This window comes from Melospiza georgiana, chromosome 4 (assembly GCF_028018845.1).
Source record: "Melospiza georgiana isolate bMelGeo1 chromosome 4, bMelGeo1.pri, whole genome shotgun sequence".
Lineage (NCBI taxonomy): Eukaryota > Metazoa > Chordata > Aves > Passeriformes > Passerellidae > Melospiza > Melospiza georgiana.
In genome coordinates this window covers 21,022,372-21,036,059 of record NC_080433.1, presented here as the reverse complement: position 1 = coordinate 21,036,059, position 13,688 = coordinate 21,022,372, and the positions used below count along the sequence as shown (strand labels likewise).

The following is a 13,688-nucleotide window of genomic DNA, read 5'->3' as shown; positions in this document are numbered from 1 at the left end:
AGGAATTTTATGGGTAGAGGGAGTAGTCTCCTCCAGAAAATACAATTTCCTTAAGGTGGGGTACTCATGTGAGAACCTTTCTCTCTGAGATCTCTATGCCTGCCTGTCCCCTGTGGAAAAGTGTGACAGGGAATGTCTATCATAGGGCATAATGAGGCCAGATCTGCAACTGAGTGTCTTTGGTATCCCAGTGGTGTGATTATCTCTTGGTAACTGCATCCCTGGCATATTCTTATGGGTTCAATAAACAATTGTTTATTTTGTAAGGAGAAAGGATAGATTCAGCAGTTTAATGCTGATCAGTACTTCCAGATAAGACATACACTTCACATGGATTATAAAACTACTTTGATGAAGGAAGAATGCTGATAAAACTAACAGGTAAATTAATCTTGGTTAACCCACAATCCCAGAATGGAGGAGGGTGGTTAATTATAGCAAAAAGCCTGAAACATCTCCCAAAGTATTGATTCAAACAGCTAGAGAGATGGCAGCCTGCATACTAACAAACCTAACTAAATAAAATCCGCTGTTGTTACATAGATCAGCACTGAACAGCAGTGCTGACACTCTTATAAACAGCTTCCATGGCCAAGTGGTGCAGCTGTTCTTACCTCACTGGAAATTAGCACCAGATGGGATTTACAGAACTCCTGAACTTCACCATCAGCTAAGAAAGTTCAGAGAGAGGTTTCAGGACATATAAACATTCAGCTTGGCATGCATATATTTGTTTTAGTGTATTTCTCTTTTCTAAAACAGTAGGAAGTTTGAGAACACAATGAAACTCAGAAGTGCACCTGTTGCTTCTTTTTTTTTTTAATGCTGTTATAGTGGTTTACATCCTTGTGGTCATACTGTGAGTCACTCTCAAGATCTGCTAGATTTTTTTCTTCTTCTTTATAGCGTCAGCATCCGAAGTCCAATATTTCAATTTATTTTTGTTTCCTGTTAAGAAAGACTTACCACAGCTGACAGAAAAACCCCCAACACTGCCAGTATTCTTAGTGGCAGTATTTGTGTACATGTTCTGCCATGTTTTGATTGAGAGATATGCATGGAAAGGTGCGTGGGTGTTGGCAGTTCCTTGCTGACTTGATTTCTCTTATTTATCATACCCAGCTGGGGCTTTCCAGGAGCCAGGGCCCAGAGAATACAGCATCATGACTTGATGATGCAGTTTAACATATGGTTCCTATTTGTTTTTAAATATTTTCCTGCATCATCCAGAGATAGAGGCAGAAGCATCCCCTTTGTGGGAGGAACATCTCTAATTTCCACATGCTGCTTGTTCCTGTTAAGAACTCCAACCTGCTTAACTGCAAAGGTTGTCTTAAGCTCTTTCTCCAGACTTTTAAGTGTTCACATACACTGATTTTGTAATCTTTCCACCTGTAAATACAGATTCTTGGAACATTTGGTCACTACTGAAATACACTTTTGGTACATCTCCTTGCAGTTTTTAAATTCCTTGGTGTGCATAATCTCTGATTTAGAGACATACCCCTTCAGAATGATCAGAAGCATGAAGACATGGAGTAATTGCTCCAAATTACATTGGAAATTTGAATCAGAGAAAGGACTTGGATTTAAATCTTGTCACTCACTGGATAAAGAACAAATTATTCTTTCTTTATTATCTGTGTTATATCAATCCCTTATGAGCTGCTGTAATACTTTGTCACTTGCTGCTATTAAATACAATTAATTCCTGTTGAGGAAATTGCAATAAATTTCCACTTGTCATGTATTCTTTATTACAGGAATCAAACATTTTGAGCCCGATACAGGATGGGACCAAAAAACCCCAGATAGACAGCATTAAAAGCAATAACTACAATATTGTTAAAGAGGTTAGTATATCTGCCAAAAAACTTGCTTGACATACCTGTTTGATTAGTAGATTTAGTAATTATTTTGAAATTAATTGTCTTGTTTGGTTTTGTGTGACATGACTGATTTCTTTTCTTGGTTACATGCTTATTTATTTGTTTGGTTTGTTGTTTTTTAATTTATAGATTTTGATTCGACTCAGCAAACTTTGTGTTCAGAATAAAAAATGCCGGAATCAACAGCAGCGTTTACTGAAAAATATGGGCGCCCACTTGGTGGTCTTGGACCTTCTGCAGATCCCCTATGAAAAGGTTATTTTCCTAATTTTAGTGGTAGAGAACACAAACTCAAGGAAGGGAAAGGCCTTGATAGGGCCAAGAATCAATGGAAATATTTTTTAAAATCTGAATTGTCAGCTGTGGTACAAACATGAAATTATGATGTCATTTTCTACCTTCAGAATAGTGAGTTTGGGCTCAGTTTAAATACAGCTGCCTGCACAGTTTTATTTAACATTTAATATTTACTGCCTTGGGTACATAGATGTCACAGTGCTGTCATTCCTGTACCCATTCCTGAAGTAGGCAAACCCTCAGACCAAAAGCTTTCACAGATCAAATCTGAAATAACTTCTTTGTTATTATGGTGGACTTCTCTAACCTAGTTCCACATGTTTGGTTTGGGGTTTTTTTTGTTTTTGTTTTTCACAAGATATAGTTATTTGGTACTGATTTGATGGAATTAAGCATACAAATTAATGAACTAGATAGGCTTTGAAAGAGCACATCTTTCTAAATCTTCTAGGAATCACTGAGAGGAGGTAAAACCTTTGCTGGGCTGTGTTTTCCGGCATGTTATATTACAGACACTGGTTCAGCTGTCATCAGTAAAACAGTGCTTGTCCATACAGGTGTTTCATCAAATCATACTTAGGATACTACAGGAGAGGAATATAAAATGGGGATGAAATTAGAGATATGTTTGTGTGGGAGTATGTGTATGAACACATGCACACATACATCTGTTTCTGGATGTAGTTATAGAAAAACCAAATGTTTGCCAAAGCTTAAAACTAATGCAGAGCTACATTTTTGGTTTGTTTTGCTTTTTTTTAAATCAAGCACATTAGCAATTTTTAAAACTAGGAAATTATAGCCACACAAGAAGAAATCCTACTTTGATTTTATGCTCCTACCTATGGTTCCCTATGGTTTGATTCAGAGTAAGGTACAGCTACTAATGGACTCTGAAGGAAACTGCTTTCGTTACTTTTGCCAGAGGGAGAATTCCTGCCCTATAAAGGCTCGGGAGAATTTTTTTATTCCTGGCTGAATTGATGTTGTGTGGTTTTAACAAGTATGTTTAGGTATAACCAGCTGATTTTGTTTGTCCTTACTTCCTGCAGAGTGATGAAAAGATGAATGAAGTTATGAATCTAGCCCACACTTTCCTTCAGAATTTCTGCCGAGGAAATCCTCAGAATCAAGTTCTCCTCCACAAAAATCTCAACTTGTTCTTAACTCCAGGGGTAAGTATTTAATTTGAAATAGAATATGATAATTGGAATTAAATTTGGGTTTGCTGAAACATTCCAGTGCTAAATAAATAATTTCACTAAATTATGCCTCCCCTCCCCTCTCCTCTCTCATTTCCCTTAATGTTGCTTTTTATGTTATTGGCTTTAATCTTGCCATTTTAAAAGTGGAAAACAAAAACCAAGGAACCTGTGGGGTTTACTGGAAGGATCTGTGAATATGTGTCACATCCTTGTCTTGAACTTGACTCTGATTTTATTCATCCTGACTCACTCACTGATGGACTGTAAAGTCAAGGTAGAAGATACTGTGCCTGCTATCATAAACCTTGTGTAATAACAGAATCAGACTCACACATTTTTGTTGATGATTCTCTCATTTGATTCAACTAATATAAAGTCTGACCTTCTATTAAATCATTGTCTTTACAATACACCTTTTTGTCACAATCCCTTTGTATCTATTTGTGTGTGTGTTTACAGACATATTCATATAGAATGACACTTGCTCAGTGACGAGCAAAACATGCTTTTATTAGAAGGAATTGTGAGTATGAGGATTGCAGACCCTGGCCTGTGCACTTTAGGAACATTTGTTCCATTGTTTTTTATTTATTCTCCTTTGTGACATTAGTGAGCAGCTCTGAGCTGACCCCAGTGGGAACCAGAGCCTGGATTCCATCACATCCAACGCTGACACTTAACTTGTGTGCAAAGTGTGGAGCCACCTTGCACTTGTATTGCTGTTCTTTTGAAGCTGATTTCCTGATCGTCCTTCCCAGTTACTGTGCTTTTGTGCACATTGTGGAGCAATGGATGTGGATTACTATCAGATACACTAAACAGACATGTATACTTTAGGAGCACACCTGACCCTCGGGAGCCTTTAGTCCAAAGGACCAACCTAGAACAAAAGCCCCAAGAATGCACAAAGTTTGGGTGCTGTGTCCTCAGCAGAATCCCTTCTTGCTCCAGATCTGTTCCTCCTGTTCCATGCTACTCATGGATACACAGCCCTAGGCTTCTTTTGGAGTTAGTGTGGAAAGAGACATTATTCTTTGAAACCATCAGGCTGAATGTGCAGGGATTTGCCTGCTGGAAATGCCTCCTGTGTGAGCCCCAGAGAGAGCCAGAGCAGCTCATCATCTCATCTGGTGGCCTCATTGCAAAGTTTGATGGTGAGTGGGGCCAGGGTGGTCTCAGGTGTCTCATATTCCAAAGCCCCTGCAGAGTGCTCTAGCAGTGTAGTGTGTGTGTGTTTGTGTGTTCACCTTCCACATGGACACAGGTTTGGTTTATGCCCATTTTAGGACTGTTTGTACTCATAGGGAAGTGTGGAGAAATCCCCTCAAAACTGAAAGCTGGACCCTGATATCACTGAAAAGGATTTCTCCAGTTTCTCTTTAGCAGTGAGCCTTCCTCTAGTTGAGAATCCCGTGCCTCTCTCAGTCTCAAAGCAGATCTGCTGTGCTCATGAGGCTGTTTTTGATCTGTTCAGCTCCTGGAAGCTGAGACCATGAGGCACATCTTCATGAATAATTACCTCCTGTGCAACGAGATCAGCGAGAGGGTGGTGCAGCACTTTGTGCACTGCATCGAGACCCACGGCCGGCACGTGGAGTACCTGCGATTCCTGCAGACCATCGTGAAAGCAGATGGCAAATACGTGAAGAAGTGCCAGGACATGGTAATGACAGAGGTAAGCAAAGGCTTCACATGTTAATCACTTGAGTATTTTGAGGCTGTTTTTCCTGCTCTTGATACCAATGAGATATAATGGCATCCTCGCTTTAGAATTTTAAGCGGCGTCACAAATAATGAATATTTTAGCAGACGTTTTCGGGAGTTTGATCTAATTTTGTAAGGCCATCTGTATAACTACTAGAAAGAAAACATGAGTGTTAGCATGGTGATACAGAGATGTCTATTTGTAGATGATGTAGCATGGAAATCTGAGAGTTACATAAACCTTCATTTTCCTGTAATGTAATTTAGGATCACTTTTACCCACTCTTGGGGCATGGGTTTGCCATACAAGAGGCTCTTACCTCTATGGATTTGTCTAAATAGTGTTGTAGACTTTTTTTTTTACAGATAGCAGTTCTAAATCCTAGTTTCTGCTTTTCTTGTTTTGTTTTATTTTATTTCATAGCATTTCTGTGAGGGTCAGTAGAGCTGCTTTAGCTTTAACTAGCTGGATCCGGTAAATTCAACCAAGTGGTTTGTGGAAAAATCTTTATGCCAATAAATTTCCTAGGAAAATACGTAATTGACTTTCTCTGCAATTAGGATTTGATCTATTGTGAGCATGATAAATGAAGTCTTCAACTTGCAGACACTTGTGCATTTAACTGTAATTTTGTTAACAGTTCCTTGAGATTAGTGAGTGGGTAAAGTTGAATATGGTGAAAAGTCATGGTTGGATTAGAGTCCAAGGAACATTTTTATTTGCTTTACAAAGTGCTTTTTTTTTTGGCTTGGTTTGGTTTTTTTAAGAGGCATCTTCACAAAGAAATCAGAGATAAGCTTTAGTTTATTGTGGTATGAACAAAACGAAATCCCACTGAAATTTTATTCCACAGCAACAAGAGGAAAAACTTCTAATTAAGAAAATAAAACTTCTGCCTACATGGATAACCTTTAATGAAATTCACCTCAACCTTTTCAATTTGACTGAAGTATTTTAACATGCAATATCAATTACAAGCCTTTGATTTACATAATTCAAACACTTCTTGTGCCTTTGTGGTTTTAGATTTTTCTGCTTCCACCAAAAGCTCTTGCAGAGATTTTTTTTATCATCAAACAAACTTTTCAGATTTTTCTCAATTTCAGTATATTTTGCTATTGACCTGTAGCAGCGCAAAGATAAACTGTCATTTTACATTTTTGAGCTGACTCCATGACGAAAGTAGAAATGAACTTGGATACAGCATTCATATCATAAGTCCTGCAGGAATTTCCTGGGGGGAGGAAGCAACCCTGTTTTGATGAAATAGGGTAAGATAATGATCTGTTTTTCAAAAAGTAGGAAATTACAGGTAAGTAATTATGACTTCTTAGAATAGGATGCTTATTGTGAAACTTGAATGGTACTTGAGTGGCAATCCACTCTCAAGGGAACAAATGGTTGGAACTTGCCACCGAGTTGGGACAGTTTCTCTGTAGACAACTGAGATGTACTTTGTGACCTTAAACAAGTGCTGTAGCTTTTCCTGTGCCTCCAGATGGGGCACATAAACAATTTACCACAAGACAAGATAGAATATGACTGTACAGCTTGCCTCAGCTCCTCCTGTGTTTTCTTTCACCCACAGGAAGTACATTGTAGCTTATTCCCGTTTACTGGGAGTGAGGGATAATCTTCATATTTACATGTTCTAGAAAGTGCATGCAGATGAAGGAGCACCATGGCAAGAGAATGCTGTCATAAAATCTATTGGACTCCCCCAATCTGGCTGATTGCCTTGTTCTCATCTCCTTGGTCTCCAAGTCTGCAATGATGTTTACCAATGTGAAAGGTTCCTTGGGGCACTTTTTCTCATTACAAGCAGGCTTTGAGGTTCCTGGAAGAACCCTGCCTGTCAGTGCAAACACTATTACAGAAGGGAAAACAGAATTTACTTTGGGCCAGATCAATGTGGCAGCAGAGTTTTCTATTACCTGTAGTATTCTGGAGTAATATTTTGCTCAGTATCATCGGCTGCTCCAATACTGGACAGCCTTCATTATATTACCATAGAATTCTAAACTTGCTGAAAATATACTTTAATAGCAGAAAATGTTGCTGGGTTGTTTTGTCCTAAGCTCTCATCCCTTTAAATTAATTTTTTTCTGTACTGTGGATTGTCTAGAAAATGTCTGAAAAGTCATGGTTATAGAAATACTGTAGAAACCCAAAGATAAATGAGAAATAGGAATTGCAGGAGAGACTGAATTCACAATTCGCTCCAGCCAAATGTCACGGTAAAAATAAGCAAGAAACCAGGAAAGCACAAACAGAAATGCTGTGAATTCAAAATTTGAAGTGTTGAAACCCTGGAAAGTGTAATGAAATGTTTCTTGACTTTTCATTCTGGGAGACTAATTTTAATTCCTGTTCTTGCTGCTTTCCCATTTCTCAGCAGCCCCAGCAACCTTTATGACTACCCTTGAATTGAATAAGCTGGGATTTCATGTCACATATGGACTGGAATAGGTGAAGTGTCTAACTTACAAAATAGGTGTGATTTTTGAGCTGCCAGGGTGTGTTCTGTACTAGGAGGGGTTTGTGGGAGCTTATTTCACCCACACTGAGAGTGGATTGTGCTTCAAAGGACAGTGATGGAGACAGGATTCCAAACAGGGGTAGAGCTCTTCAGTGAGATGTGCTGAGATGGGGCTGCCGCATCCAGCGCCGCTCTGGATCCTCCTGAGATGAGCAGAGCCCCTGTAGCAGAATCAAACATTTATCACATACACCAGTTTTCCGCTAAATGAAAGTGCTGACATGACACTGACAAAGTCATGACCCACCTGCCAAATTTGCACAGGATGGGAAGAATCTCCTTTGTTTCCATTACTGAGCAAGGATGGGGAAAAGTTGGGTTCAATTCTGCCTCACACAGGCTTTTTGTGTGAGGCAGCGTGGAAGATTTAATCTCACTGCACCTCAAGTGCTCATCTATGAAACAGGGATAATAAGGCATCCTGGCCTCCTAGCAGGAGGTGAAGATAATTAATTAACTTCACACAAACATTGACATGGTAAGAATAATAAGGATGGCATGCTGTCTTAGGTAAAGACAGAGCTACACAGAAGTTAAACCTCAAATTCACCTTGCATTAGTGCATTCCTTGGTGAGTTATTCCAGATTTGCACTTATGTTGATAAGAGCACAAGTTTGCCTTGGGTATTGTTTTGACATGTTCACTTGGCAAACCACGTCAGAGTAAATTTTGTTTTGTTGTTTGGGTTTTAGCTAGAGAATCTTCGCTACTTAGAGATAAAATAAGAAATTAAGAAAATCATAGAATCATTTAGGTTGGAGTAGACCTTTAAAATCATTGAGTCCAAAATGATTGCAGTGCAGGGTGCTCAGAACCTTTTGCTCTCTTTCTCAGCTGATAAACGGTGGTGAAGATGTGCTGATATTCTACAACGACAGAGCATCCTTCCCAGTGCTGCTGCAGATGATGTGTTCGGAGCGGGACCGAGCCGACGAGAGCGGCCCCTTGGCCTATCACATCACTCTGGTGGAGCTGCTGGCCGCCTGCACCGAGGGCAAGAACGTGTACACAGAGATCAAGTGCAATTCACTGCTGCCCCTGGATGATATTGTCAGGGTAGTGACCCATGATGACTGCATTCCTGAGGTAAGATCCCTCGTGGCAGGAGCAAGCAGACTTAGCATTTTTAGAAAGCAGACAATGTTTTGTTGTTATAATGCACTGACAAGTTGAATATTTGCACAGGGAATGGGCTGGAAATGGGTGGTGCTTCTTAATGTGAATAAGTGAGAAAGGATAGACAGTATTTATTCCACAGAAAATTCCTTGTCCTTAATGCATTGTTTGTCAGCTTTTCAGACACCTTCTTTTGGGTTTGTCCAGCCACTGTCAGAGTTTAATACACTCTTAACTTGTGGCTGAAACTCTGAAGACCCAGCTAAATGTAGAATTAAGCCAATGTTTTGCCATTGACTGAATTTCTTGGAAATTATAGATAAAATTCTGTCCATGCTGAAGTCAGTGGGAATTTGGGTGAAGTCTCATTTTATTAAACTCAGTTGCAGTCCAGCAAATATTTTTATTCACTGCAGATGAAAGCACAGTTTTGCATGTGTCATGCTAAAGTAGGGCTGTGATATTATCTGGTGGGAAAATGGGGCTCAAGCAACAGAAATAGGGCCTGCAGGAGTCAAAACTCCCTCTATGCCATGAGAATTGCCCCTGTGATCAAATGATCTTATTGCTAAAAAGAAATATGTTTGCTTTGCCCAAAAGTTCCCCTTAAGATTAATTTGAACAGATGGTAATTAGAAAAAAAATCCCAAACAAAAGAAACCTAAAGGTCTGATCTGAATTTCTCTTTACTGCATTAAACATATGGAACTATCTCATCTCCCTTGACCGTGCTAAGAAATTTTCAGTGCATTTGCATATGTTTATATTTAATCTATACATTTTTGGGCACTGGGTATCCATTTTTATGCTGTGCACATGCAGACTTGTCATGCCAGAGAGGAGTCCTGGCATGTCCTCCTCCTAAGCCTTGTGCTGCCATTGCTGCAGTCCCAGTGCCCCACAACCTTTCTCTGCCATTTAGATCCCAAATGCAAGTGCTGCATTAGGATTGTGGAAATACAGGGACTTCAGTCCCAGCTCTGCAAAAGACTTCTTATTTTATACCTGGCAAGCCTGTCACAAGGCTTCAACATACCACAGTCAACTGGCAAGTGTGGAGTGTCCTGCATTCTGACAGCCTCTGGCTTTGGAGCCAGGCCTTGCTGGTCAGTTATCAGTTATCAGTTAAATACCAGAATCATTACTGGTTTGTCTTCTAGGGATTTTGTCATTAGAGTAAGGTTTGCAAAACCTTTTCATCTTTCTTCCCGTGGTCTTTCAGTAAACACATTAAGGCATGTGTTGCCCAGCTTCTCTCTAAATCTTCAGAACCAAAAGTGCATTATTATGATTATGAATATTTGTTAGTACTGGAAGGTTCATCTTTATTGTTCAGTGTTTTTGCAGATAGAAAACATTACATAAATTGTTTTTACTGTTCCATTTCATAGTGATTTTGTTTTTGCTGTTCCTGTAGGTGAAAATTGCCTATGTTAATTTTGTTAACCACTGTTACGTGGACACTGAAGTGGAAATGAAAGAAATCTATGCCAGTAACCATATCTGGAAACTTTTTGAGAACTTCCTTGTTGATATGGCAAGGGTAAGCTTCACCAGGTGTTAAATATTACGGATTGGTCATGGGTGACAACTGAACTGGCAGTAACGGGGGTTTTTTTGTGAACTTTTATTTTGTTAACTATTTTTATTTAAAGTTGACAATAGGATAAGTGTGGTTAGTTGGTTTGTTTGTTTAACAAACAGTCAATTCTATGATCTTTATCATTATTTAACCTGCTAATTACTAGCAGCCTTCTCTTTCTAAAAGGGCATCTTGGAATCTGTGCCTTTCTCTTTTCTTACAAAGAAATAAACTGGGGGTGTGTACTGTGTACATGGTTGAGAGCCTGTATACATCTTTTGGGAAGGTGCATTACATGTCATTAGGGTGGTGACTAAAAAAATCCCACATCTGTAATATCTTCCTTTATTCTGTTGTTATAGTGAGGATCAGGGATCAAGATCTTCTCTGGCTCATGTTCCTTCTTTAGTCTCTATTTTTGTCTTTCATTCTTCTGTCAGTGCATTCTCCCTGCCAGTGTGAAAGGCAGGTGTAGAGCTGTGGTCCCTCAGAATACTAATTCAAATATAAATTACAGCTGCAAGAGGACAGGGCACAGTCAGTACCACAGGTCTGCTCTTCCTGTGGTCCTCACTGAGCCTCATGGTGTCAGTACTTTTTGAATTAAAATTTAAGTTACAAGTTGAATTAAGCTTTGTTCCCAGGGATTTTGAAGGCAGAAAACAAGAGCAATCTTATGACTTCCACAGGGATTAAATACAGTAGTAGAGCCATGAGGGGATGCTAGTGTGATGTAATGATTATAGCCTCACTACACATCCTTTTCTAGGAGGTTAATGCTTCTTGTAATTATAAATAACTACAATATTAATGAAAAACAATGGTGTTGCTCTCTCTGCTCAAGAAGTAGAACCATGACTTTTTGGGTTTTTCCCAGTCCATGGTCCATTACATTTTATAATACTTAAGTTCTCACTCGTTGCATTCTTCATTTCATTGAAATGAAGAGAAAAGGTAAAGAATCTCAGTTTGGTCCTGCTGAAAATCACCCCAAAGTAATAGTATGCCACAAAATAATTCCTGTGAGACCTATTAGGAGAAAATACAATGATTTTTGGCTAAAAGAAGAAGGAAAACAAAGACTTATGCTGTACAATAGTTACTGGGACCTGTTCATTTTTTTTCTGTGAAACAGAAACGTTATCTATGGTTTATATGGTTGGGTTTTTTTCTTTTGTGGTTTTTTTTCCCCTTTCCTTTCTTTTGGTGTGTGTGTGTGTTTTGTTTTCGTTTTATTTTGGTGTATTTTTTTAACCTTTTATTTTTCCATGGGAGCAGGTTTGGGCAGGGATGTTTGTGCTCTCTTTTTATGGTGGGAGCTGTTTTCAGCAGTAATTAGTCCTCTACAAACCCTCTTTTCTTGCTGCTTTGTCTCTGTGGTTGTGTTACACAGTGAAAGCCCTCCTGGGCAAAAACAACCTGGGTTGAAAATTAAGATGAGAAACATCCTTGAGGGAGCATTCTGACTTTTAACCTTACTGGTTTTATCTCAAGAAGTATTTTCTTCTATTTAATTCCCTTTCTGGGTTGCCCTTTTCTGACATGTCCTGACCCTGACTTTCCAAACAGAGTCTCCCTCCTCCCTAGCCCTTGAACGTGGCAAATTTTCTCTGCCCCTGGGCTAGAAGCAGGCAAGTAGAGAGAGGGCTCTGTCCAGGTTTCCTCTCATGAGCCTGGAGACAAACTGCACTGTGCTAAATGCTGGGGGCTTGTCCTGATGCTGGTGACCACTGAGCTTGTTTTCACACACCTCTCTCCTGAGACAAATTAGACCCCAGGTCTTCAGAGGTGAAGAGGGGAAATGCTGCATTTTGTGTGCGGGTGCTGTTGGCAAAATGCAGGTTTATTCTGCTCTCCTGTAAGTGTGTCAGAAGTGCTCTGGACTGTCCTGCTCTTCAGCCATGGACAGCTGTATTTTCCAGGTTATGGAGTGTATTTGTTCAGATTTGGTGCTCTGGGGCCCCAACAGAGCCCAAGTGTTATAAATACATCAGTGTTCTGTAGCTATCAGGACAGTTAGAATGCTGTCAGCCTCATGAAAGATGTTACAATAGCTTTCAAAGCATTTAGAAAAAGAGCCCTTTGATCCTCTGTGTTCCAGTGAGCTAAAAGGGATGCTTTTGCATGGGGGAAGGGGAAATGCTTTTCTTTTAGCTGCTACAAATGCCTGTCAGTGGGTGAGGTTGTGAGCTTTGAGTCTGTTATTGGAGAGCACCAAGGTGAAAGACGGAGAGTGTTATCCTCAGGTTGGATTCCTTCTGTTTCAGATATATGTATTAAAAAAAAAAAAAAAGTAACTGATTTTTAAAATCTGTTTCTGGATTGAGGAAGGAAATATTTAGTCCCCAGCTGTCATTTTCCTTTCAACAACATGATACATTGCAAAGCAGCCACGAGGCGGATCCGTGTATAAACTGGGTTTGCCAAAAGCTGTCGTGCTTTCAAAGGCACCCTGCTTCTACAGCTTCTGCCAACCTACTTTCTGCTGGGTGTGACTTACAGCCTTGTGCTGAGCAAAGTGGGTGCTGCTGAAGGAAAGGCATCCCTTTCCTGTGTGTGGCCCAGCCTGTGTAAGTCAGCAGCTGTAGTCTGAGCAGGATTAAAGACAAGAGCCGAGGATCTGACAGCTGTAAAGTCATCCTGGCTTTCTCTGCAGAATTTTTGAAGTATTAGTCATGTGAGTTTTGGTCCCAAAGCCTCTTAAGGGGTTTTTAAACACTGCTTTCTCAATCCTCATCTCCATTTCATGCATTTCAGGTTTTTGTTTTTTTCTTCCACGGAGGAAGATCTGTCAGTCCCCAAAGGGCAGAGGGATAAGAACAAATGAGAGGATTTCCAAATTCCTTCTGTGCTGGGAATTTTTCAGACCAGTGTTTGAGCAGAGGGGCATTCCCACATATAGCTCTGCCTTTCAGGCAGCTGAAGGGGAAAGCTTGAAAGTGTTCTGGAATTTAGTTTTGGTGATTTCTGCATTCACTGTGCTAGCACTGCACAGCTCCCTGTCTTCCTATTGGGATTGCAAATGCTGAGCTCAGAGCTACTGGCTCCAGCCAAAATTGGCATGCAGATTAATTAAAAGCAAAAGAACTTCAGAGATTTTTAGTTCTATGATCTCTTTTTTAAAAAAAATGAAACAAATTTTGATTATTAACTGAATCATTTACCTGCAGAAGGACTGGGGGTGGTGGTGGTGTCACACTTTTCCCAAAGCAGAAGGGATGATAAGTTTGCTGTTTCATTTTAGCCACTGTTGCTTCTCTGACCAAAATCTTTCCTGGGGTGATAAAAAAATGCACTCGGTGGAGGCATGACTGATTTATCTGACACATTTTAGATAAGTAGACAAGCAAATTC

At 39.8% G+C, this 13,688-nt stretch overlaps 1 protein-coding gene across 1 annotated transcript in view; it reads left to right on the top strand.

Annotated features, from left to right (window-relative positions):
* The window catches only part of ITPR2 (inositol 1,4,5-trisphosphate receptor type 2), a 241,951-nt gene that overhangs the window by 102,025 nt on the left and 126,238 nt on the right, over positions 1–13,688 (top strand). The window contains exons 27-32 of the mRNA XM_058022044.1: positions 1,764–1,853; positions 2,019–2,144; positions 3,239–3,361; positions 4,866–5,066; positions 8,471–8,722; positions 10,170–10,295. Of these exons, the coding sequence (XP_057878027.1) occupies positions 1,764–1,853; positions 2,019–2,144; positions 3,239–3,361; positions 4,866–5,066; positions 8,471–8,722; positions 10,170–10,295 (918 nt within the window). The remainder of the gene's footprint in view (positions 1–1,763; positions 1,854–2,018; positions 2,145–3,238; positions 3,362–4,865; positions 5,067–8,470; positions 8,723–10,169; positions 10,296–13,688) is intronic.